At 38.9% G+C, this 27,157-nt stretch overlaps 1 protein-coding gene across 3 annotated transcripts in view; it reads left to right on the top strand.

The window, feature by feature from the left end:
• slc25a14 (solute carrier family 25 member 14) overlaps positions 1-26,233 on the top strand; it is a 33,743-nt gene extending 7,510 nt beyond the window's left edge. For all 3 annotated transcript variants that reach the window (XM_055017121.1, XM_055017122.1, XM_055017120.1), the window contains 5 exons: positions 14,651-14,736; positions 17,527-17,622; positions 18,006-18,130; positions 20,117-20,330; positions 21,777-26,233. In XM_055017121.1, coding sequence (XP_054873096.1) covers positions 14,651-14,736; positions 17,527-17,622; positions 18,006-18,130; positions 20,117-20,330; positions 21,777-21,818 — 563 coding nt within the window. In that variant the 3' untranslated portion in view covers positions 21,819-26,233. The remainder of the gene's footprint in view (positions 1-14,650; positions 14,737-17,526; positions 17,623-18,005; positions 18,131-20,116; positions 20,331-21,776) is intronic.
• Positions 26,234-27,157: the final 924 nt, after the last annotated feature.

The following is a 27,157-nucleotide window of genomic DNA, read 5'->3' as shown; positions in this document are numbered from 1 at the left end:
TGCTGTTACATTCGTTTTCACTGAATAGATTTAATTTCCAGGTTCGTTGTGTCCCGGCACTTTGTGTTGACCCGACTGGAAGCAGAGAAGTGTGTTAACCTGCCGGCACTAATTTGCAAGCTAAATAAGAGGCAAAGTGCTTCCAGGAGGGAGCATATAGAAGTAGGATAGAGGAGGCGAAGGGAAGATAACTGAGTTGGTTTTATTCTCACTGCAGCTGTAAGAGAGCTGATGTGCTTCTACAGCCTCCTGGACCTGATGCTTCATAAACAGTCTGAAGCACAAAATGGGTTTAATTTCATCGCTGCTGGTAAACAGATCTTATGTCTTGGAGGGAGGTGTATGAAAACACTGAAATGAGAACAAAAAAGGCTTTTCTGATAATGTAAAAGAGACTAAATTAGTCCAAGTAAAGAACATTTTATTGTCTGGACCCCAAGTGATCATTTCAGCTTTAGTAAAGTGGGTTTACTGAGCATTTATCAGTGACTCAGCACCACCATGAAGTCAGATTTCTTCCATTTTCTCCCCCTCAGTTTTTTAATTTGTCATTCATTTCCTTCTGTATCTATCGGTACCTTTTATGGCCTTAATTCATATCCTCCCTGTTTCCTCTCTCCTTTTCTTTGTTCTCTTCTTTTCACTTTGCTTGTTTTACTCACTTCCTTTTCTCAGTATTTAATGGCCAATTAGTGTGCATCAGATAAAATAATGTAAATAATATAAATAATAGAGCACATCAAAGTTGAAACCCTAACCCTTGAAGAGTGTGTATAAAGATTTTAGGTTTAGTCTGCTGATATTAGTTTCTCTGTTGTTTGTGTTACTTTCTGATCCTACTGGAAGCACAGATCATGTCCCAGATGTTAACTTTTCTTCTGCCTGAACACTGATAAGTGAGCTTTTTCAAATGTGTCAGCATCAATACATCAGGGTAAATTTAATGTGCGTTCAGTGGACTGATTTATATACTGTCAGAATAAAAGCTACTATACCCTTGCATAGACCATGTATATTATAGCAGTCTTGAAGTTTCCAATGACTGTAACTCCTGAAGGCCTCACCTTCTCTCCTCTAAACATATTTCTGGTCATTGTGGCCAAATGGCTGAGTTTTTGTTCCATCTGACCTTAGAACTTCCCTCCAGAAGGTTTTTTCTTTGTCCATGTGATCAGCAGCAAACTTTAGTGGAGCTTTAAGGTTCTTCTAGAGCAGGGGTATTCAACTAAAATTCAAAGAGGTCCAGTCAGAGAAAATGTATTAAAGCAAAGGTCCGGAACATCATAAAGTCTGCCTTCAATTAGTGCAATATATGATGATGTAACCTAGAAGTTTTATTAGCGTGTGCATGTAATCAATAGCTGACCATCAAATCAAATAAATTCAGTACGGTTCAAAAACATTTTGACAACATTTATTAACAAATAACTTTTGATATAACTGTACATCTTAAAATTAAGCGCAGAACTTGAAAAAGTAATGATGAAACAACCTGATTATATACTTATATACATCTTTAACAATACCTAAATCTCAAAAAATGTAAACAATTGAACAGTCTCAAGCAAGCATAAGTTATGGCAACTGGACTAACCTCGTGTGAGTCGAAAACGTTTCACCTCTCATCCAAGAGGCTTCTTCAGTTCTGAAAGCCTGGTGGGGAGTACCAGATATTTATCCACCAGGAGGGTGGTGGCAAAAACAAGTGGACAAAGACCCGAAACCAACAGACTCGTTAGGTGTTAATGTGAGTCGTTAGCCTTTGATGGGCGGTCGTTACCCCTCCCAGCCCTCTAGGAGGGTGGTTGGGGGTCACCTGACTGCAAGTGGGACAGATGGCTGCACCTCCTTGGGAGGGCTCTAAGAACGGCGTTGTAAGTGGGAGACAAGTGGTGTCTGAGGCCCCCTCCTCTGTTCAAAGATGGCCGTTCTAGTTTGACACGAATGGCTTCTTTTACCCCTCTCTCAAACCATCTGTCCTCTCTGGCTAGAATGCGCACCTTGTGGTCATCAAAGGAGTGCCCCTTCTCCTTGAGGTGGAGGTGGACTGCTGAGTCCTGGCCTGTGGTCGTGGCCCTCCTGTGTTGTGCCATGCGCTTGTGTAATGGCTGCTTAGTCTCTCCAATGTACAGGTCAGAGCATTCCTCATTGCACTGCACTGCGTACACCACATTGCTCTGTTTCTCCCTTGGAATTTTGTCCTTGGGATGGACCAGCTTTTGCCTCAGAGTGTTGCTGGGCTTGAAGTGTACTGGGATCTGGTGGGTGTTAAAGATCCTCCTGAGTTTCTCTGAAATTCCTGCCACATAGGGGATGACAATGTTGTTTCTCTTTTTGTGGTCCTCGTCTTTCTTATCCTCCCTGCGCTTTTTTGCTGTTTTGATAAAAGCCCAGTTTGGATAGCCACAAGTTTGAAGAGCAGAGTGAATATGTTTGTGTTCCCTTCTTTTTCCATCCGCTTCTGATGGGATGTTCTGTGCTCTGTGCTTTAAGGTACGGATCACCCCCAACTTGTGTTCTAGTGGCCTACAGAAAACCCACTCACACAGACCAGTACCTCCTGTTTGATTCACACCACCCACTAGAACACAAGTTGGGGGTGATCCGTACCTTAAAGCACAGAGCACAGAACATCCCATCAGAAGCGGATGGAAAAAGAAGGGAACACAAACATATTCACTCTGCTCTTCAAACTTGTGGCTATCCAAACTGGGCTTTTATCAAAACAGCAAAAAAGCGCAGGGAGGATAAGAAAGACGAGGACCACAAAAAGAGAAACAACATTGTCATCCCCTATGTGGCAGGAATTTCAGAGAAACTCAGGAGGATCTTTAACACCCACCAGATCCCAGTACACTTCAAGCCCAGCAACACTCTGAGGCAAAAGCTGGTCCATCCCAAGGACAAAATTCCAAGGGAGAAACAGAGCAATGTGGTGTACGCAGTGCAGTGCAATGAGGAATGCTCTGACCTGTACATTGGAGAGACTAAGCAGCCATTACACAAGCGCATGGCACAACACAGGAGGGCCACGACCACAGGCCAGGACTCAGCAGTCCACCTCCACCTCAAGGAGAAGGGGCACTCCTTTGATGACCACAAGGTGCGCATTCTAGCCAGAGAGGACAGATGGTTTGAGAGAGGGGTAAAAGAAGCCATTCATGTCAAACTAGAACGGCCATCTTTGAACAGAGGAGGGGGCCTCAGACACCACTTGTCTCCCACTTACAACGCCGTTCTTAGAGCCCTCCCAAGGAGGTGCAGCCATCTGTCCCACTTGCAGTCAGGTGACCCCCAACCACCCTCCTAGAGGGCTGGGAGGGGTAACGACCGCCCATCAAAGGCTAACGACTCACATTAACACCTAACGAGTCTGTTGGTTTCGGGTCTTTGTCCACTTGTTTTTTGCCACCACCCTCCTGGTGGATAAATATCTGGTACTCCCCACCAGGCTTTCAGAACTGAAGAAGCCTCTTGGATGAGAGGTGAAACGTTTTCGACTCACACGAGGTTAGTCCAGTTGCCATAACTTATGCTTGCTTGAGACTTATCATGACCTGGATGACTGAGAACATCCACAGATTTAAACAATTGAACACTTTAACATTTTTTTCCTGTCTTGTTACTCCCCTTATATCCCTGCTGCTTAATGGGAGAACTGAGCTGCAGTTTGTCCTGCCACTACTTTTTGAATTGTATTTTTTGAATTGTGGTCTGAATGGTGTCAGGGTCGTTCTCAAACACATTTGGAGCTCATTGGTCAGTCTGGAACGATATCCAGTTTTGATTATGTTCATAGTTGAGAATGGTGCCTCCAGCTGTATGTTGAGCCAAACATGGTCAGCATGTGCAGGACTATTTCCCTCTCGGTGTCGCTTTATTCATTCTCCTTTTTTGTCTGTCCCTCACCTCTCAACTGTTTTCTGAACAGAGCTGTGATGTTTAGCAGCTGAATGCAGAGACTTCATTGGCTGAGTAGCGTCATGTGGGATGGCTGAACTCGTACGTAATTGGTCTGTGTGTTTCCTGAGCTGATAACTAATGCCGTAAATACTGGGAAAGCTGTGCCGGTAAAACAGAAGCGACCCGTCAAATTTAAAATCCTGTTACAATTTACTCATTACAAGTCCGGTCCGTATAAGACGGCGTCTGGGTCCGGATCCGGACCGCCAGTTAGTGGCCCCTGTTCTAGAGGAAGAACTTCCTTCTTCATGGATCCTCTCATGTTGATGTTAAACCCTGTGGACACTGACAGCTGTGTTAAAGCAGCTTCTCATTCATTCTGACCTGCTTAGTTTTTGTTTTCTTTCTGATTGTTGCAGTGACACGCTTTATGCTTGCACAGCAAAACTATTCTTTTATGACTTGTCTAACTTTGCTTTTTCAGATCTTTGTTGAGCTTCTCAGACTTTCCCATTGCAGTGGTTGTGGCCGAGTCTAATGAGTGTTTTACATGGGTCCTAATTAAGCGACCTCAGAGTCACCAACTGTAGTCAATCATTATCACTCATGAGAAGTTAAGAGGCCATTAACAAAATCTGATTAACAGAGCTTTCTACTCCACCAAAACTGATCATTTAAGTCACTGTATGTACACACGTGGACAAAATTGTTGGTACCCCTCAGTTAATGAAAGAAAAACCCACAATGATCACAGAAATAACTTGAATCTGACAAAAGTAATAATAAATAAAAATTCTATGAAAATTAACCAATGAAAATCAGACATTGCTTTTGAACCGTGGGTCAACAGAATTATTTTAACAAATAAACTCATGAAACAGGCCTGGACAAAAATGATGGGACCCTTAACTTAATATTTAGTTGCACAACCTTTTGAGGCAATCACTGCAATCAAACCATTTGTGTAACTGTCAGTGAGACTTCTGCACCTCTCAGCAGGTATTCTGGTCCACTCCTCATCAGCAGACTGCTCCAGTTGTCTCAGGTTTGAAGGTTCCTTCTCCAGACGCCATGTTTCAGCTCCTTCCACAGATGTTCAATAGGATTTAGATCAGGGCTCATAGAGGCCACTTCAGAATAGTCCAATGTTTTCCTCTTAGCCATTCTTGGCTGTTTTTAGCTGTGTGTTTTGGCTCATTATCCTGTTACAAGACCCATGACCTGCGACTGAGACCAAGCTTTCTGACACTGGGCAGCACATTTCTCTCTAGAATACCTTGATAGTCATGAGATTTCATTGTACCTGCACAGATTCTAGACACCCTGTACCAGATGCAGCAAAGCAGCCCCAGAACATAACAGAACCTCCTCCATGTTCCACAGTAGGGACAGTGTTCTTTTCTTCATATGCTTCATTTTTGCATCTGTGAACATAGAGCTGATGTACCAAAAAGTTCCAGTTTTGTCTGGTCTGTCCATAGGACATTCTCCCAGAAGCTTTACGGTTTGTCAACATGCAGTTTGGCAAATTCCAGTCTGGCTTTTTTATGATTTGCTTTCAACAATGGTGTCCTCCTTGGTCGTCTCCCATGAAGTCCACTTTGGCTCAAACAACGACGGATGGTGTGATCTGATACTGATGTACCTTGACCTTGGAGTTCACCTTTAATGTCTTTAGAGATTGTTCTGGGCTCTTTTGTTTCCATTCCTATTATCCGTCTCTTCCATTTGTCATCAGTTTTCCTCCTGAGGCCACATCCAGGGAGGTTGGCTACAGTCCCATGGATCTTACATTTCTGAATAATATGTGCAACTGTAGTCACAGGAACATCAAGCTGCTTGGAGATGGTCTTCTAGCCTTTACCTTTAACATGCTGGTCTATAATTTTCTTTCTAATCTCCTGAGACAACTCTCTCCTTGGCTTCCTCTGGTCCATGTTTAGTGTGGTACACACCATGTCACCAAACAGCACAGTGACTACTGTAACCCTATAAATAGGCCGACTGACTGATTACAAGTTTGTAGACACCTGTGATGCTAATTAGAGGACACACCTTGATTGAACATGTCTCTATGGTCACATTATTTTCAGTCTTTTCTAGGGGTACCATCATTTTTGTCCAGGCCTGTTTCATGAGTTTATTTTTTAAAATAATTCAGTTGAACCATGGTTCAAAAGCAATGCCTGATTTTCATTGGTTAATTTTCAAAGAATTTTTATTTATTATTACTTTTGTCAGATTCAAGTTATTTCTGTGACCATCGTGAGTTTTTCTTTCATTAACCGAGGGGTACCAACAATTTTGTCCACGTGTGTATATTTCTGACCTAACAGATTTTTTCATATTTCTAGAAGACTTCTAATAAATCTATGAAAGAACCAAAATACCTGTTCATTTTTTTTGTTTGTTTGTGTGACAAAGACACATGTTTAAGTGATTCCAGCATAGGAAATTAAGATTTATAGGAAGCTCAAGACTGCCACGATATACATGGTCTTTACAAATCTATGTAAAACTTTAATTCCCAACTGTCTGTGGATACGTAATGATTCTGACTAAGGGTTTACCGATTATCCTTGACCATTATCAGATCCATAATCAGCTTTTTTCTGAATATCAGCCTCTGTCTGTTGTTACTCTGGTCTAGCTCAGTCTGATTGGTTACCTGTCATGAGTATCAGCCAATCAGCACCAAAGAATAACTGCTGAAATGTTCTCTTTTATTTAAACATATGAAAACAAGGCTTTTCAACATAGGTTTGTGTTTGAGTTTCTCTCCTGGATTGTATTTTTACTTCTTAATATTATTGGTCTTTTTGATCTCTAATAGTCGGTATCTGCTCTGAAAAACTCAACATCGGTCGACCCTTAGTCAGAATCTAAAAGGAATGGGAGCAGAGATGGAACTTGATGAAGGTTTTGTGGTTACGGAGGCCTAACTGCACCTTTTGTAATGGTTTTGCCCAAATATAAAGCTCTCTGTTTCTTTGGGTTTCTGTTGACTCTTTGCTTTCCAGCCTGCATGCTCTGCCTCGATGGTCCACTGTGTTTGGATGCTTGTTTCGATGCAGGCTTGGGTTTGCCCTGTGGTTGTGGTGGGATTGAACCTCCGTTTCCCTGCCCGTAAATGTTGGTCAGATTGATCATGTCTGCTCCTTCTTGTCACTACTAATAAGATCCACCACTAGCTAACACCAATGGACTCTAATTTGCTTAGAATGGTTTCTGTTTGTTTAAAGCAACGATCGCAATGTGGAGTCAGTAAATGTCAGGTTTGTTTTGATCTGCATGGTACGCCAGGCGGGTGGAGTTAAATGAGAAAGTTTAGACAGTTAAAAGGTAAACTCCACCCATGTGGTGTTCCACGTAGGTTAGAGCAAATATGATCACTTATTTGAGAACATTAATTTTTCCAGTAACTGCTTAAATTCTCCTAAAACTTTGGATTTCAGTACTGCATACTCACATTAGTAAACGATCATTTCTGAAACTAATTGGCTTTCTGTAGAACAATGTTCTTGTTATTTCTAACTTTCTGTTCAAAGTTTTTAGCGATTCTCAATTTATAGCTTTCCTAGAACTAAACAAAACTGGGAGTGCTTCTGGGTCACCTTCTGGTATGGTGGCGTGAAAAGCCTCTGGCGACAATTAAATTTGAAACTTCCCCTAAAGTCAATCTAAGGAGTGTATTTCTTTGAAAAGAAGCAATTGTCGGATAAGGGGAACGAAATGTCATCCAAAGCTAAAACAAAGAAGAATACTCCAGCACCTGAAAGAAATATCGAGGACGAAGACCATGCTAGCAACAACCCAGCTAGCCATGATGACGCCGATAGCATGGGAGCCCGGAGCGAGGATAAACTGGAGATAATTTTAAAAGAAATCAGAGATTTTCGAGGAGACAGCAACAGGCAATTTGCCGACCTAAAACACGAGATTAGGAAGACAAACTCAAGAGTTGATGAAGCAGAAAAGCTGATTACTACTACCGAGGACCGTGTTCAGATGACAGAGGAGGTGCTAACGGAGCTCATGAAACAACATGTGCAGCTCAAGCAGCAGCTTTCCGATCTACAGGGGCGATCCCGGAGAAAGAACATTAGAATATACGGAGTCATAGAGCAGGCCGAGGGGTCATCTCCCTCAACATTTGTGACATTTGTAGAGAAGTTACTGTGTGAGAACCTGGGAATACCCCCTCACAAAGATTTGCAGATTGAGCGTGCACGCAGGGCCTTTGGCCTGCGCCCCCCTGCACACAGTAAACCTAGATCAATAGTGGTCAGATTTCAAAGCTACCGAACCAAAGACGAATTACTGCAGGCAACTTGGCAAAAGAAAGGTTTTATGTTCAACAACAGCAAAGTCAGCCTCGATCATGATTATGCCCGGATGTACTGGCAAGACGGAGGGAATATGGTGAGATAAGAAGAATTCTGAAGGAGAATGATATAAGATTTAAAACTCTGTTTCCAGCCAGACTATGAGTTTTTTTCAAAGAGGAGACGAAAACCTATGACACACTGGAGGATGCAGCATCAGATCTGGTGGACAGGGGGCTGTCAGCAGAGCAGTGCGCACGGACGCGGATACACTCCTGGGAAAACTCCGGCAGCACACCTGGGGTCCGTTTCACGAAGCAGGTTCAACAAACTCTGAGTTTAACCCTGAACTCTGAGTTGATCTACTCTGAGATAGAAAACTCTGAGTTTTCGGTTTCACAACGGCTGATTTGAGTTGGTTTAATCAACTTGGAGTAGTTTCACCCGGAGTTAAGCGCGTGCACCACAACTCTGAAAAGCCAGTATCAATGGAGCGCCGATTCGACGAGTCACCATGGCAACGGGGAAGCGGAGGACTACACCGTTTGAATTGGAAATCTTAATGCGCTTATATAGCGAGTTTGAGCATGTTTTTAGAAAGAAGTGCAACACCTGCAGCTGCAAAAGAGAGGGAGACGGTGTGGGAGAACATTGCTGCCCGGGTCAATGTGTAAGTTTAAATCACAATAATATTACAGGAAAACTGTTTGAATAGTAGACTATTAAGTTATTTCATTTAGGTGCAGTCCTGCAGGGGAGAAGCTTAAGATGAAATATAAAAACATTTTTAAAACAAGGTAAGAAGTCGGCATAATCTCATGGAGCTACCTCATTTTGATCATGTTTTACATTGTAAAGTAGCCTAAATATTAGGTGGCTGTTTGACTGTGCAGTGGTTTTATCCCACACACAGCCTAAATGTCTGCATCCATATCATGTTCTGTTAAATAATTAAGCCTATTTAAACTGACAGACTTCTACTCAGCCAACTATATATATATATATATATATATATATATATATATATATATATATATATATATATATATATATATATATATATATATATATATATATATATATATATATGTGTATATATATATGTATATATATATATGTATATATATATATATATATATATATATATATATATATATATATATATATATATATATATATATATATATACAGAGAGAGCCTTGATGGCTCTGACAGGTTTTTTATGTCCAGGGAAAACGACAAAGATGGTAAAAGTCGTTTCAGATCCAGACACACATTTCTGACCGTCCTGCATACAGTTGTCTTACTGAAGTGCTCTGCATCTCCTACATTATATAAAAAAACTTCCATTTGCAAAGAACCGCAGCACAACACACAATATCTGCTGGGATGTGAGAGCTTGACTGTGGTTGGTAATGTTGTAAATGTAAGGACAGATTAGGTTGTATGTAGATTATGGACTGTGACGTGAAACGGTACCACTCAAAAAGATAATTGTCCAGAAATGCGAGAACATCTATGCGCGGTCTGATAATCTCCTGACGAATATTTAATTCTCTGCGCAGTAATGCTGCTCCTTCATCCACTGGATCATTCATAAAAGGACGTCATTTTGACACACGGCAGAACTAGACTTCGCCAAAACTCACCAGCTGACTGAATGAATGAGGAAATCAAATAGCGTGTGGCTGAAAGGGGCGGAGACTGAGAGAAACTCGAGGTTTACTGAGATAAACCTGGTCCCGACCAGGTTAGAGTCAGAGAGTCTGTTACTACGGTAACTGACCGAGAGTTTAAGTTACCTCTCTTTGTGAAACAGGCTAGAGTTACCTCTCTGTCTCTGGTTTGAGTTACCTCCCTTTGTGAAACGGAAAACTCTGAGTTTCCCTCATTTCAGGGTTAACAAACTCAGAGTTTTCACTAAACCTGCTTCGTGAAACGGAGCCCTGGACATCAGTTCCAACACGACGCACGAAAGGATTCAAGGAAAAGTTACAAGCCTTTAGATGGAGCCAAGCCGAGAATACAGACACTTAAGTAGCTGCTCTGGATGTGTAATGTTTGGAGTACTAGCAAAAGGTCAATTTGAGAGGACTGGATGTAGAATACAAACTAGAGATTATGTCGCAAACACGGAATTGAAAGAACATTGAGATGACAGTGTTAGAGGGTCCCCGATGCCCTTCAGGGCAAAGAGGCTATCCCTCGAAGATGAGGTCCAAGAGGCAGAGGACCTAAACTTTGGAATTTGGTATGAATGTTCTAATTATACCAGTTCTTGTTGTTATGGTTATTCATAGTTTTAATGTTTACTGTTTTGCTCAAAGGGGTCATTTGATTACAATTTGGAAAGGAGTGAGTATTGTTTTTGCTTATATCAAAGATAAATTATGCATAACAGAGAGCTGAAAATCATCTCTTTTAATGTAAATGGGGTTTTAAACCCAGTCAAAAGAAGCAAAATTTTATCAAAATTAAAGAAGGAAAAAGCACAAATAGCTTTTCTTCAGGAGACTCATATGTCAGAATCAGAACATGTAAAGCTTAAGAGACAAGGTTTTAGATATGTTTTTGCCTCCTCATATAAATTTACACACAAAAGAGGTGTTGCCATTCTCATCTCTAATAGCCTTACTTATGAACATGAATCTGAAATAGCAGATGACAGTGGACGGTTTATTAAGATCACAGGTAAATTGGAAGGAAGTGAGGTAACTTTGCTAAACGTGTACGCTCCACCAGGGAGTGATTAGAATCTGTATAAGAAGATTTTTGGGATGATGGCTTCTTCTCGGGGGGTCGTAATATGTGGGGGCGATTTTAACTTTAGACTCAACCCAAAACTACCCAGAGTAACTCGTTGTCTAAAAAGGTGAAATCTTTAATGGAAGAGTTGGGAGTGATAGATGTGTGGAGGGACATGCATCCTATGACTAGAGAATATACACATTTCTCAGTCCCACATTCTGTTTACTCTAGGATAGATTATTTCTTTGTGTTTAGTGTGGATAGGCTTAGGATAAGGGATTCGAAAATCTCAACAATAGATTTGTCTGACCATAGCCCAATAATACTCATGGTAGATTTGAAGAGGAATATTAAAAGAACTCTATGGAGAATAAACTCATGTATTCTTAATGATTTAAAAACAGTAGAGGAAATTACGAGGGATATAAAAGAGTTTTTGGAAATTAATGATGATGGTATAATTAAACCAACAATCTTATGGGATACATTAAAAGCTGTATTAAGAGGGAAATTGATTTCCTTAGCTGCACACATTAAAAAATGTAGGGGTAAACGTTTAGCGGACTTGCAGACAAAGTTGAAACAAATGCAAACAAGAGATGGCAAGAGATAGTTTAGAAATTCAAAAGAATCTGACGTTTTTGAAACAAAAAAATTATGATGTGGGAGCAAGATCAGCGAAAGTCCTGGCCTATAAGTTACATAAACAACAAATGGAGAACACAATTTATAAGATTAAAAACCCTAGAACTGGTCAAATTGAAGAGTCAAGGGAAACAATTAAAGAATGTTTTGGGATGTTCTATCGGGATCTATACAAACAGCCAGGGGCAGCAAGCGAGCAGCATATTGAAAAGTTTCTTAATGGCTTGGAGCTTTCAAAGGTCAAGGACTTTCAAAATGAAATATTAATTAAGCCTATTACAATCAAAGAAGTCAATGTTGCTATTTCTAAATTGAAATCAGGAAAATCCCCTGGATCAGATGGGTACACGGGCGAGTGGTATAAATGCCTAAAATCAAGCCTTTCAACATTGTTACTACGAACTTTCAATCGGGTCTTGCGGACAGGTGAGACACCTCCCTCCCGGCATGAGGCGGTCATTTTGGTTATTCCTAAAGAAAATAAAGACAAACAGGAGTGTGGAAATTACAGGCCTATAAGTGTCCTTAATGTGGACTACAAATTGTTTACTTCTATCCTGGCACGTCGACTGCTTATAAGCTTAATATTTCAAAAACACAAGTTATGACACTAAATTTCACCGCCTCAACAAATTTGCAAAATGGATATAGTTTAAGCTGGGAATCTCAGGAAATAAAATACCTAGGTGTAACAGTGACCAAAGATCTAACAAAGCTTCTACAATGAGCCATTGTCATTGAGGATTATGGAAGACTTGCACAGGTGGAGCCTTATCCCCTTTTTAAGTCTTACCTCCAGAGTAAACACTATCAAAATCTCAGTCCTCCCCAAGCTACTGTATTTATTTAGAACACTTCCAATAGAAGTTCCTGAGGGACAGTTTGGGGAATGGGACAAGCAGATATCAAGGTTTATTTGGCAGGGAAAGAGACCACGAATTAGATTTGGTACAATGCAACTGAAGAAAGAACAGGGGGGATTGGCCCTCCCCTGCCTGAAATACTACTATTATGCATCCCAGTTAATACCACTTATTCTCTGGTGCAATGAAGAGTATAGGTCAAAGTGGAAGGAATTAGAAATTAAAACGGTAAATAAATTTCCCTTGCAAGCAGTGATAGGGGACAGAACTTTAGGGTTGTGTGTGGAAGAGTCTGGAAACTGTTGGATAAATTTTACATTAAAAATTTGGAATAAGGTTGTCAATTTAACAAAAATCCAGAGGATGTTAAATTTCTTTAGATGGTGCGCATTTGACTCTGAATTTCTTCCTAACAGGAGAGATTTTACCTTTAAATCCTGGGTAGAAAAGGGTCTTACAACCTATTTGTCATTTACCAAAAATGATGTGTTTTTAAGTTTCCAGACACTTCAAAACAAACATGACTTAAGAAAAAACGACTTTTATAGATATCTCCAAGTCAGACATAGTTTTATTTCAAAATGCAATACTTCAAATTTTTCAGAGTCTGATAAGGCATTCTATAAAATACTGAAATTGGCTTACGGTTCTTTGACTAGCAAAATGATTTCCAGAATATATAATGCTCTTTTCACTACAGATAAAAGTAAAACACTGTATATCAAACAGAAGTGGGAGAGAGAGGCTGATATTATTATCTCAGAGAATCAGTGGGAGGAAGTTTTCTCATTTCAGTGGTCTTCAACTAATTCCTTATTCTGGCGAGAGCATTGTTGGAAGAATGTGGTTAGATACTTTAAGTAACCTATACAGGGTAAATATGTTACTGCACCAATGTGTTGGAGATCGTGCGGCTCTCAGGAGGCTAACCATTATCATATATTTTGGGCCTGCCCTAAATTAAATACATATTGGAAAAAGATACATAGAACACTTAACTGTGTATTTGGAACTGATATACCATTTAACTTTGAAAACCTTTATTTGGGCTACTCTAATTATCTGGATCGGAGAAGTGATAAAAAATTGTTACAAGCCCAAGTAACAAGTAAAAGTAAAAAAAATATTACAAAAAAGTGGGTGACTCCAACTGCTCCATCTCGTAATGGCTGGATTGATATAATTTTTGAAATCTTTAAAATGGAGAAACTGACTTATACACTAAATCTAAAAAAAAAAAAAAACATTTCTATATTATTTGGAAAAAATTGATTACTTATATAACCCCAATGAGAGCGGATTTTTTATGACTTCTCTAAGTCGCATAAGTGCTTCGGTATAACATCACTCCATATTTGAATTTTTAGGCTGTAAACTCCCCCTCATCTGTACAAAGTTTGTATGTTTGCTGGTTCTTTTGTTTTGTTTTTGTTTTTGTTTTTTTTGTTTTTTTCTTTCTTCTTCTTTTTGTATATGGGGGCCTGTGAGCGAAATGTACCAAATACAATACTATAAGTAAAAGATGCCCAAAAATGTATATAAAAGGAAAGTCTGTACTGCATAAAGAGTGAATTGGTAACTGTAAACATGTGCTCTTTCCAAATAAAAATAAAATGTAAAAAAAAAAAAAAAAAAAAAAAAAAGAACTAAACAAAACTTAAATTTTAATTGTAGAAGTGAACTCTTTAGCGTGTCTTGTTTGGGTCAGAGTATAAAAATAGATCTTATATCCACATACAAATGTGCCTTATTCTTTAAACACGGTTTATTTTTCTTAAATTCAGTGAATCATAATTTGCAACATGTTTTTTAACAACTGATGAGCAGCTTGTCACAAAATTAGCACTTTTAATGCTGTTTATTTCCAAATATTAGTATGAAGGCATGTTTTGTTTAAAAACTCCACAAGTATAATATAGTTTAACAGGATTGTCTGCATTTTTGTGCTAATTACACAAATGTTTTGTCCCAAACAAGATCCACAAAAACGACACAAAGAAACCAGCAGAGAGCATGCATGATAATTTTATGATCTCTGAATAACCTGCCTATCATCTAGACATCTGTACATAGCAAATTATAATCTCAGTAGCATCATCTTTGTGTGGTTTTATTTGCTTTTGGCTTTGTGTGAGTTAATTAAAGTTTTTATCTCCTTTGGGACAGATGAGACGATGGTCATCAACGTCTTCTGTGGAGTGGTGTCTGGAGTCCTGTCCTCCTCTCTGGCCAACCCCACCGACGTTCTCAAGGTGATTCTGAATAGAGGTAGACCGATATATCGGCCGGCCGATATTTTGGGCCGATATATGGACTTTTTTCAATATCGGCCATTGGCCGATATTTAAAAAATAAAAAGCCGATTTGTGATCAGGCACCCGTACAGGCAGCTGCCGCGGCCGCTTTTCTCTTAGAAGGACCCCCGGCACTCAGAGAGCAGAGCATGAGCGGAGCGAGTGAGCCAGGCAACAACAAGCCTAACCCTAACCACTTTCAGGTTACTTTTTAATTGTATTTTTTGTAAACTTTAAGTATTTTTTTTAATGTTATTGTACTTTTTCACTTTTTGTGTTCAATAAATGTTAGAGTTCTACTAGTGTATTCTGTGAAAGCACTTTGTAGTCATTTATTAACCCTCTAAACGCCAAGCAGGTCCTGGGAGGTTTTTGCTCACTGTGGGCTCATTTTTAACTGCAAATATAAAGTCCTGCGCCGCTATGGAACACCTATGGATTCAAGTACAGAAAACTTAGAACAATAAAAGGGTTAACCATCTATCTATCTATCTATCTATCTATCTATCTATCTATCTATCTATCTATCTATCTATCTATCTATCTATCTATCTATCTATCTATCTATCTATCTATCTATCGTCTATCTATAGTCTATCTATAGTCTATCTATCTATCTATAGTCTATCTGTCTATCTATAGTCTATCTATAGTCTATCTATCGTCTATCAATCTATTGTCTATTTATAGTCTATCTATCTATCTATCTATAGTCTATCTATTGTCTATCTATCTATAGTCTATCTATCTATAGTCTATCTGTTGTCTATCTATAGTCTATCTATCTATAGTCTATCTATAGTCTATCTATAGTCTATCTATCTATAGTCTATCCATCTATCTATAGTCTATCTATCTATAGTCTATCTATTTATCTATCGTCTATCTATAGTCTATCTATCTATCTATAGTCTATCTATCTATCTATAGATAGTCTATCTATCTATCTATAGTCTATCTATAGTCTTATCTATCTATCTATAGTCTATCTATCTATCTATCTATCTATAGTCTATTGTCTAATCTATAGTCTATCTATCTATAGTCTATCTGTCTATCTATATCTATCTATTTATTTATCGTCTATCTATCTATAGTCTATCTATCTATAGTCTATTTATAGTCTATCTATAGTCTATCTATCTATAGTCTATCTATCTATCTATAGTTTATCTGTAGTCTATCTATAGTCTATCTATCTATAGTCTATCTATGTATCTATATATCTATAGTCTGTCTATAATCTATCTATCTATCTATCTATCTATCTACCTATATCTATCTATCTATCTATCTATCTATCTATCTATCTATCTATCTATCTATCTATCTATCTATCTATCTATCTATCTATCTATCTATCTATCTATCTATCTATCTATCTATATATATATATATATATATATATATATATATATATATATATATATATATATATATATATATATATATATATATATATATATATATATATATATATATATATATATATATATATAGTCTATCTATCTATTTACCTAAATGAAAGATGGCGCCAGTGTGTGGCTTGCCATCTGTCTCTGCGCACTTTTCTTGTATTTTTTCTAGTTTTACTGGTTGTCACTGCAAGTGTCAACTCTGTACTGGTTTATCACCGCCAAACACTACTTGTTCTTCGATCCTCCTTTGAAAACTTGGTGTCATTTGAGCATGATGGGCACAAAGCCATCTGCCCACCGCTTCTCTCTGGGATACCGGCTTACCTTTGCCAGGTGCGTGCTCCACCCGTGCGTAAACTGCACCGCAGGCGCCGGGATAAGCGTGGAGGCAGGCTGGTGAAACTGAAGGCTTGGCTGGCTCTTTCTATTAAGAGCCAGCTCTCTCTCTCTCTTCTCTATCTATCTATCTGTAGTCTATCTATAGTCTATCTATCTATATATATTATCTATCTATCTATAGTCTATCTATCTATCTATAGTCTATCTATAGTCTCTGTCTATCTATCTATAGTCTATCTATCTATCTATCTATAATTTATCTATCTTCCTGGTTGCACCGAGGAAGCTGTTTTATTTTTACTTTACAGAATCTGGTGTAAATTGTGTATTTTTGTCAGATTTTTAAAGGACACGTGTGTCGAATTGTGTGATTTAAGGATTTTAGGCTTTGATTTGGTCAAAGATGAGTAGTTCGAGGACTGTGGGAAAGTCTAAAATCCAAGAACTCTTTCTGTTTTCACAGCTCGTAGCTTTCATAAATGGTGTGATTTTGTTGTTTTTCCAAAGATAACATTTTTCAGACCTGCTGGCAGATTTTGTGGTTCAGAATTCTAAATCCTGGTCACACATCAGGTTTGTGTTCCAAACGAGCAACAACATCTTAAATTAAACCTGAGGCTGGGACATGTGGAAACGGCATAAACAGCATTTCCTGGAATCAGTCTTCATTGACCAACATGTTAAAATACTCAACTTTACAGCAAAACATAAATGTGCTTACAGCCTCAAACAAGAAACACTTTTTCTCTCTGTAGTTAATTTCCTTGTTCATGATGGGGAATGTTTATAGAAATTATTGAATTAAAATTAAAACTGCATTCAGGTTTAAAGTTACACACTGTTTTAAAAAAGACTGCTTCAGCTTCACTCACGCTCTACATCTGTTTGGATCAGCTGGTAGTTAGCAGGTAGTTAGGACACTACTGAGATGGTGACTGTGTTTTAAATTATTGTAAAAAATCTGATGTTTGTTTGCATCTGTCGGTTCCAGATCAGGATGCAGGCTCAGGGCAGCCTCCTCCAGGGCAGCATGATGTCCAACTTCATCAACATCTACCAGACAGAAGGCACCAGAGGGCTGTGGAGGGTGAGTGCTGGATGATGCAGTGAGAGTATCCTGTACCGAGATGAAACCACATTCATTCCAATAAAAACTGCTGGACAGCTTCATACACCAACAGGTTCATCACTTTGGAACTTAAAGTCTCCTCTGGCTGAGATCAGAAAACAGATAAATGTCATGAAAATGTTCTTCCTGCTACAGCTCTGAGGGAGGTTCCCATCTTTATTGTACATAAAGACTGTTACTGACACTTTATTCTAAGTATCTGGCTAAACTGAGACCCAAGTGGATCCATCTGTCACTGTTTTTTCATTTATTTAACCAAACCAAGAAAATAAGATTATTAATCAGTCAACTCTGTCTATGAGTTCTTCGGCTCACTCAGACTGAACTCTTTCATCTCTCAGGGCGTCATTCCCACCGCTCAGCGAGCCGCCATCGTCGTTGGGGTGGAGCTTCCCGTCTACGACATCACAAAGAAGCACCTCCTCCGCTCGGGCCTCATGGGGGACACCATTCTGGCACATTTCATGTAAGCTTCCCTTCCTTAATCCCTTTCAGGAGGTCTGAACTTCAAAGCAGGTTTAACATATTCAGGCTTTCTCTGTGGGAAAAACTGAAACCCTAATCAGAGATAGAAGTTATCATGAAGGTGGTTTTTTAACTTTCTGTGGTGTTAACAGGTTTTCTGCTTCAAACTCTTCTACATCAGATAAACTGTGTTCAGCAGCTTCAGTCAACAGGTTGTTTTAATGAAGACAACGAGAAATATAAAGTCCTGTAAATGATGCCGGAGAGGAATGCTGGTAGACAACTGTTAAAATATTAATTTTACTGATCGATGCAGCTGATTATTGATAACTAACAGCTGCACATTAGAGCCGTTAAAGTTCATATATTCAAACATTATATTGTATTGAAATGCATTTAATTCTGACGCTGTCCCATAATGCAGGATAAACATTTAATTTATGTACAGATTAAAGTGAAATTAATGTTACTGACTGAATATTCTCTGTCATAAATACCAGTAGAATAATCAGTGTTCTAATCTGTGTTCTATCAGCTGCAGCATAAGCAGACCAAACATAAAAACTAGGGCTGGGACTTTCACGCGTTAATTTTGATTAATTAATTACAGCGAAAATAACGCCTTAAAAATAATAACACTGGTAACTCTGCTGAACACTCCAGCCCAGTAGGTGGCGGTAATGAACCTAAAGTCTGTTTGTAGCCATGAAGAAGAAGCACAGGAAGCACTGAGTGAAGTCAGGCACTGGTGAACAGTGAAGGAAGAGCAGATTGAGCTTGTTGGACAGAAAGTTTCCTTTTAAAAATCTTCCTGATGGCAGCTTGGATAAAAGCCTGGTTGTGTGTAAATTGTACAATAAAGAGTTTTCTGATCACTGCGTCACTTCAAGCTGACGGTATCACCTCAATGTAAAACATGTTGCTGTTAGCACCAGAGCTAACGTTAGCTACGAGTCATGCTAACGGCTAATGGTGTAGCCATCCCATAATAGACCACTTTTCTAGACAGTGCTTGAGTTTACAGAAAGTCTTAAAATGTTGAATAAAATCGCTATAATTGTACTTAGATTTGCAGTAATCTGTGAATGTAGCAGACAGATGAAAAATGCAGATAAATAGAAATGAAACATTTTTGTGGTTTAAGTTTTTACTCCATCGAGGCTCTGCCTCCTTGGAGGAGGAATAACCTAAACAACAAAAATATCTCTTTTAATAACTTAATTATAAACTTTTTGTTTATAAAAAAATTACATAAATAAAAATTGATATTCCTATAAAAAGAACCATCAAAATTACACCATTTATCAGACCCAGAAAAGATGAAAACAGAATGAATCTGTGGATTTTCAACTTTCTGAAGCTCCTTGAACTACTTATGCTGATTTTATGTACCATACAGTGGAAAAAACAACTAAATTCAGGCTTTAAGTTATGAAAATCACTTTTCTATATGTCCCATTTTTCCTTTTTTAAATAAATTTTAAATTATAAACACGTATATGTATATTCATTGATTCAACTGTCAACCACAATTTTATTTGAATTGAAAAACTTCACTTATTGTGTCAAATATTGCTATTTGACAAAACTGCAATTAATTGTGATTAATTAATTACAAAGCATGTAATTAATTAGATAAATTTTTTCATCACGTCCCACCACTAATAAAAACGTATTAATGTGATTTCTGCATTGCTAGCAGTCAGGTTCCCATGGCAACGCAATGCAAACACGGCTTCATTCATTGGTTTTAGTAACACACAGATCAACAGGTTTGCAGATAAAACATGTTAACTCAGCTGAGAATCTCATAGAGAACTGTCCGTCATCCGTTACCATGGAGATCTAGCAGGTTTAAAGACCTTCACGAGACCAAAAAACTCTGACTTTCGTCTCAACATACCTGCTAATAGCCTATACTAATCGCACTGCTATGTTCAGCCGCTGATCTACAGCTTTTGTTCATTCTTTGGCTTCATGTGTTCAGTTCTAGTTTCACCTGCGGCTTGGCCGGAGCGCTGGCCTCCAACCCCGTAGACGTGGTCCGGACCCGGATGATGAACCAGCGGGTTTTGTCTGGGAGCCCCATGTACAAAGGAACGCTGGACGGAGTGATGCAGACATGGAGGAACGAGGGCTTCTTTGCTCTCTATAAGGGCTTTTGGCCCAACTGGCTGCGACTGGGGCCTTGGAACATCATCGTATCCTTCAGAAAGTTCTTTCACAGGGAGGAGAAACGGAGAAATCATTTGCTCATTTGTAGTTCTTAGAAAAAATAGAATTCCAGGAAAAGCTTGTGATTTAAAGATATAACGATGAGATGAAATCTGAAAAAACGGAAACACTTTCGTTGATCAATTATTTTGTTAATCAGCAGGTGAGGCCACTTCGTGATAGAAGAATCTTTCAGGTAATAATTACATCAATTATTTGACAGGTCTTTATTCAAATATTCCTGTTTTTCAGAAGATGTTCCATTTCATCATATATATTCATTATTGCATTATGTAACTAGAAAAGCACTCAGAGAGCAGTCCTCCTCCAATGCTGCTTCAGTCCTCCTCCAAGGCCACTTCAGTCCTCCTCCAATGCTGCTTCAGTCCTCCTCCAAGGCCGCTACAGTCCTCCTCCAAGGCCGCTACAGTCCTCCTCCAAGGCCGCTACAGTCCTCCTCCAAGGCCGCTTCAGTCCTCCTCCAAGGCCGCTTCAGTCCTCCTCCAAGGCCGCTTCAGTCCTCCTCCAAGGCCGCTACAGTCCTCCGCCAAGGCCGCTTCAGTCCTCCTCCAAGGCTGCTCAGTCCTCCTATAGGATGCTCAGTCCTCCTCCAAGGCCACTTCAGTCCTCCTCCAAGGCCACTCAGTCCTCCTCCAAGGCTGCTTCAGTCCTCCTCCAGGGCCGCTCAGTCCTCCTCCAAGGCCGCTCATTGCCCATATGTCAGAAATGCAGCATTTGTTTATTAATTATTGATGATCAAAAATCATCATAGAATGTGTCCATATAATATAGATGTACCCACAAACACAATGACCTTGCACTGAGCACAGGCGTGTGTTCTGCATGTGTACGTTATGTACAGATACTGAATCACGTGACCTAAATATGTAGCGGGCGGCGGGAATTGATGGCATTCAGAAACACCCCCACAATTTAATCAGTTGTTCCTTGGATCATTTCTGATGGGTAAGTTCTGATAAGTCCACAGTGGTGGGTTTGTAATAGGATCACAATCAGCTGATGTAGTGTTCACTTGTTGTCATGTTTACAGTGACGCTGTGCCACTATCTGGCAATGATACAGAAATCTTTAACCAATCCATGGATTCAGACTATAAGCTGCATCACTGCCAGAATCTAATCACTTGGTCCTTGTGTCATTTCTGACCTTCACTGGAAATTTCATCCAAATCCGTTAGTCTGTTTTAGAGTAATGTTACGGACGGACAATTTCCTGATGACAACAGGACGAATAGGGTTGAACTAAAGGAGTGAATGCTGTAGAAATGTCCACTCAGGCAGCTAAATTCATCCATCAGTGCTTTTGTTGCAGTTCTTTGAATACCAACTTCCAACGCCTCCCTAGATGGTCTATTATCAGTAAAACTCCTCACTGAGCTCCTCCTGCTGTCATCTCCTTAACTCAGCTTTCAGTTCTTCATCACCTTCGAGCAGCTGAAGAAGCTTCCGTTTTAACGGCTGCAGGACATCTGCTGGTCTCAGATCAGTGGGGTGTGAACACGGCAGCACCAGTATGATCACACTCCCTTTACATCGACACCGCTGGTACACCTGCCCCATTCAAATCTGACTTCTTTAGGTTTTTAAGCGTTCTATTTATCGCCAGTATTTGCTTTTTTTAATGCAGTTTGGAGGACGGTTGATTTTTGTCTCCCTCCGTCACTTTGGTCACTCCGCAGGCAGCTAAATGTGTGTTTGTAGCAGCAGTGTGAAAGCGTGGAAGACTAGATTTATTTCAAATGTTGTCTTCTTAACATTTGCTGGGGATAATACGTCTTGCAGAGTGCCAGTCCAGACCTGCATGACAACACAGTTTGTGGCAGAAGAAGAAGAAAAGAGTTAAATTTAGAAAAGAATGATGTGTTTAAAGGCATAGACACTGCATGAAGTGTGCTAGGAAAACAGCTCATGATATAACTGTTGAATGTTGAGAAACTGTATGGAAGAGTCGCTGCAAAACGACAAATGGACTGTTACGAGAAGCCACTGTACAGAGAGGAAAGGAAAACAGAAAGCAAGAAGAAATGAGCTGCGTGTCAAAAACTGTGTCTGAAAGAGAGTCAGTTAGAAAAATTCCCAACAGAAGAACACCTGAATGAATCTGAGGCTGAAAGAAGTTTATTTTTCTCTTTATTATTTATTTTTTTTTTTTGTTGGAAAGAATCAGTTTGTTGAGCCATAGTGGAGCATAAGCTATGACCATCTGGGATCTGAAAAAATCTGAACCAAAGCCTCTAATAACAAAAGGGAGACATACTTTTTTCTTTTATTTATTATTTTATTTTTAGAAGTGTTCATTTCAAAACGATCACTTACATGAGGTGTTTTTGTTGTTAGAGACGCCTCCAGCCTGGCTCTGCTCGGACGTTGCAGGCTGTTAAACAGACTTTGCTGCCATGAAGTGGATGAAAGCGGTTCAGTAAATACTGTAAATGTGTGTACAGACTCTTTCACACACACAGAGGTGGATGTATTTTGTCTTCGGCATGTCCAGGTGTACATACGATGTCTGTTGACACTAGTTTTCCTCTTGTGTTCTCCGTCGTGCCAAAATGTGTTTCTACCGATTTATTTGAAGGTTTTCTTTGCAGCTCCTCTTCAGTTTTTGTAAAAAGTCACTGTAGTTGGAATGGATTTCTTAAAGGCAGCGTAGGTGAATCACATTCTTTAAACTCCACCCATATAAACCAACTAAATGCTTTAATGAATATCTTGTATTTTAAATTCTTCAGAGATCAGTCGCTGCCGTTTCAGACAGCTGTGTTGCTTCACTCTCTCAGATTTTGTTCTAATTTGTTATTTGGGACCTAAAACAAATTAAATTTGTTGTCAGATCTGGATATTTTTGTAATTTCACCCTCAAAAACACAAGGTCTTATGTAGAAAGCAACTTTAATGGTTCAATATCTCTAGAAATACAACTCTGAAAGTGATGAAATTTGGCTGGATCGAAAGACTCCAGCAGAGTCCAGCATTATTGACCCATGAAACTGTAAGAAATGCACAAAAATACAATCTTTGGTCAACATTTCACCTCCCTTTCCAGCCCCTAACACCAGTAGAATTTGATGTTTTTCAGTATGACAAGGAAAGATTCCAGTTTTTTTGCTATTTTGACAAAATGGTGATTGAATGCCTTCAGCAGAGGCCTGATTTCAATCACTAACCCTTGAAAATGCAAAAAAAGTGCAGCATTTTCAGACAAAGTTCCTGCTAGTGTGTATCTATGGATCTATATCTCCTACTCCTAGTAGTCTCTGGTCGACATTTTACCAACTTTTAAAGCCACATCTGTAGACGTTAATGTTTGGTGTAAAGCAAGGTTTGAGCCATTTTTCACGTTGTCTTCATGTTGAAATTCAGTCAACATTTAACCTGCTGGAAACCGTTTTTCTGTCCTCAGCTGACTTCATGGGAGTTTTACTTCTAAAAATACTGACATTTCAAAATGGCTGCTCAGATTTTGTGAGAGGGGAAACACAAAGATTTCCAGGTCTGAAAACATCTGAAGTTTTCTAAATTCAGATGAAATATTTAACAGAACTCAGTTTCTGTCCCCTAATAACAAATAAGTGAATGAAATCTGAGACGTTTGAGCAACACGTTTCCTGCATTCTGCCTGATTTGATGCTGACTGACCCTCGGAGACGTCCACAGATTAAATCTGACCAATTATCAGAAGGAAAGCTGCCTCCACTCAAATCTTTATTATTATTTATTCTTTAACTTCTGATTGATTGGTTTGTCTTCCTGGTGGACGTCTTTCCATGCTGGATATCTTCATCAGACTCTTTCCTCTATTAAGAAAACTGGTTTAATAGAAAAGATGCTCAGATTTAACAGCTTCAGCATCTGGTTGTTTCTGTTTTTTGGTCTTTGCTGCTGTTTTCATATTTAAGTCATTTCATCTTGGTCACATTCACCTGTGAGTCTGCAAACACAAGTGGATTTTATGAATGAAGTGTTTCCTCCCATTTCTTGTACCACTTAAACACAGATGGTGTCCTTTGGCCCATCACAGCTACAGATATCTAACTGAATTTCCTGTATATTTTTAGGTTTATTGCAGGCTGACTACAGTTTAAATCCAAATGTTGACCAATAATCTGTTCCGATGTCACTACCAGACCATGTATTTCCAAGTAGATGTTGGTTTATGGTTCATTAACAGCAGCTCAGTTCAGTACTTCATCAACACTTTCAAAAATGCAACGATGAAAACCAACATTTAAAGTGTACGGATTTTATTGTTTGATTGCTTGTTCTTGGTTTTAAAGACTTTAGGTTCTGAGTTGTTGTTGGACTGAGAACATCATGTTCTTACTTTAGTGGTGTCCTGAGAACGTTGATCAGTTCCAGCTTTACATCCATCACCACATGTTCTTCTGTGTTGTTGCCGTACTGACCAAACTCATGTTGCATTTCTATTCTGTCTACAAATCGTGCTTACAGGCCTCCATAGCGAAGGATATATTTGTTTCAGGTGTGAGGAGAAGTGATTGTTACCTCAGATTTCATGCGTTTCTGAGCCAGTTAGACCTTCTGAACACAGTCTGGTATAAAGTACCCAGACACTGCTAGAGTCTTGATATTAAACCTTGCAGTCCTTCTCATCTTTTACCTTCTTCTAAACCGAAGAACTCCTGTTAGGTTTCTGTGGAGTTTGACTAGCTGATAGATGAGCTGTTGGAGAATCTAGGATTAATCTTCGCAGTAGGCTTAGGGCTCAACGTTCAGGTTTAGATGCAGTTTCTGGTCATTTAACACTTTTATGGAAACATCTGAAAACAAATTTTGGTTTCTAAGGACATCCCACTGAAGCAACCACTGCTGATAAACAGAACAGAAACTAGGGCTGGACAGATAGAACTGTCACCGTTTGATAGAACTGATGCATCAAAAAAACTGAATATATGTCAGATTAAATCATTTTAGCAGCAGAACCAGTTGGATGGAAACCATTTCCAGATGCGTCCATATGAGTTTATCCAATGCCAACAGTGACTGAACGTGTCGTTTTTGTCTTTCTGATGAGTTCCCTCGGTTTCACAGCTGTGAATTAATTCATCAGGAGGTAAAAACTGTTTCGGCATTTAGACTGAATTGACCTAAATTTGCTTCTGTCAAACATTTTCAGCCAAAGTTTCTTTAAGAAGACGACACATCTCAGAATTGTGAATCAGACTAATCGTAAAAGCTCTTTTGCACAATGTTGTGACTGTAAAGGCTGTTTTACACCTGGACAGGTAAATGGTACTAATTCATGAAAACACTCCAAAGATCAGCGCAGTTAAATGACATTTCTCATTGAGTCATTTAGATGAAGTGTTGATGTGCTGGAACCAGGAGAGAAGCTGACATTTATCTGCTGATGTTCATGTTTGTTTTCCTGGAGAACGTTCGATCTCCTCTAATGTTCTGTCACAGCAGCTTTAGTTCACTTCAACCGTCCAGCTTTTAGAACCTCCAAAGGTTCTTTAAAACTTCTCTGATCAAACACCTGAAGTCTGTTGATGTCGCACAAGTTTTTCTTTTGGCCAAATGATTTTAAACCCTTCATTGGGACTTGTTTCTGTTTTTTCTGTTTAATTATCTGAAAGTGTTCTTCTGTTTCTGTGGATCTGATCAGACCTTAGAAGGATTGTATTTATTTGACTGAAGCTGCTTTTACATTCCTGATATGATTTTCTTTAAAAACTAAAAAAGAATTTAATGCTCGCGTATTTTATTTGCTTCTTTTCATTTGAACTGAAGTCGACCACTTCATTCCCTTCATGAAGTAAAGTGTGAAAAGCTCATTTTAAATCCATTTAATCACTTGGCTCACTGACATCGGTGGACTAAATTAAAATACTTTAACACTCTGGGAACTGTGCTCAACAAATGTGTGTTTTTTAGGTTGATTTTTGGTGTTTTAACAGTTTCTGGGTGATCCGGAGTCAGACCCACAAGTTCGTGTTTTTGTCGGAGAGCAGAACCAAAGACGAGATGTTTTATTAGAGTTTTCCAGCTGCAGAGAACCAGAGCAGCTGTTTCCCTCGTTTCTAGTGTTTCTATGAAGCTAACCGGCTTTAGCTTCAGATTCAAAGACTGAAAGCGCTTTGTAAATAAATTTATTATTATTATTATTATTATTATTATTATTATTATTATTATTATTATTATTATTATTATTAATAAAGTGCAGACATGAAGTCGGTCTTGATCTGATCAGTTCCTTCTATGAGACTTGAGGTGTGATTACTCCACAACCTCCTGAGAACCGAGGGAAAAAGAATCTTTCAATCTAACTTTTTTGTGATTTTCTGCCTTTTTGGAGCTAAAACAACTCAATTTAGAATTTCATAAAAATATTTTTATTTTAGAGACAACAGAACAATTTTACCATGAAAAAAACAAAACAGTGACACTTCAAAATCAAAACAGGCGACAAGAAAACAAGAACGTCGATTCATTTTCTAATGAAACTTTAAGAAACTAAATTAAATAACAGTAGTCTAAAAAGTGAAGAGGTTGAATGAAACATTCGAATAAACAACTATTTATTACATTAAGTACTGTACATTCACTGTGTTTATTACCTACAAAGAAATGAATGTAAACAAAGAACTAGCTAGCTAGTTAGCTGGTAGCTGACACCATTAAATCATGTCCTCTACAGTTAGCTAGTTAGCTACTAGCTAACTCCATTAAATCAGGTCCTCTACAGTTAACTAGCTAGCTAGTTAGCTAGCTGTTAGCTAACCCCAATAAATCATGTCCTCTACAGTTAACTAGTTAGCTACTAGCTAGCT

Source organism: Amphiprion ocellaris, chromosome 14 (assembly GCF_022539595.1).
Source record: "Amphiprion ocellaris isolate individual 3 ecotype Okinawa chromosome 14, ASM2253959v1, whole genome shotgun sequence".
Classification (NCBI taxonomy): domain Eukaryota; kingdom Metazoa; phylum Chordata; class Actinopteri; family Pomacentridae; genus Amphiprion; species Amphiprion ocellaris.
The sequence above is the reverse complement of the archived record's forward strand: the minus strand, read 5'-3'. Positions and strand labels throughout refer to the sequence as shown.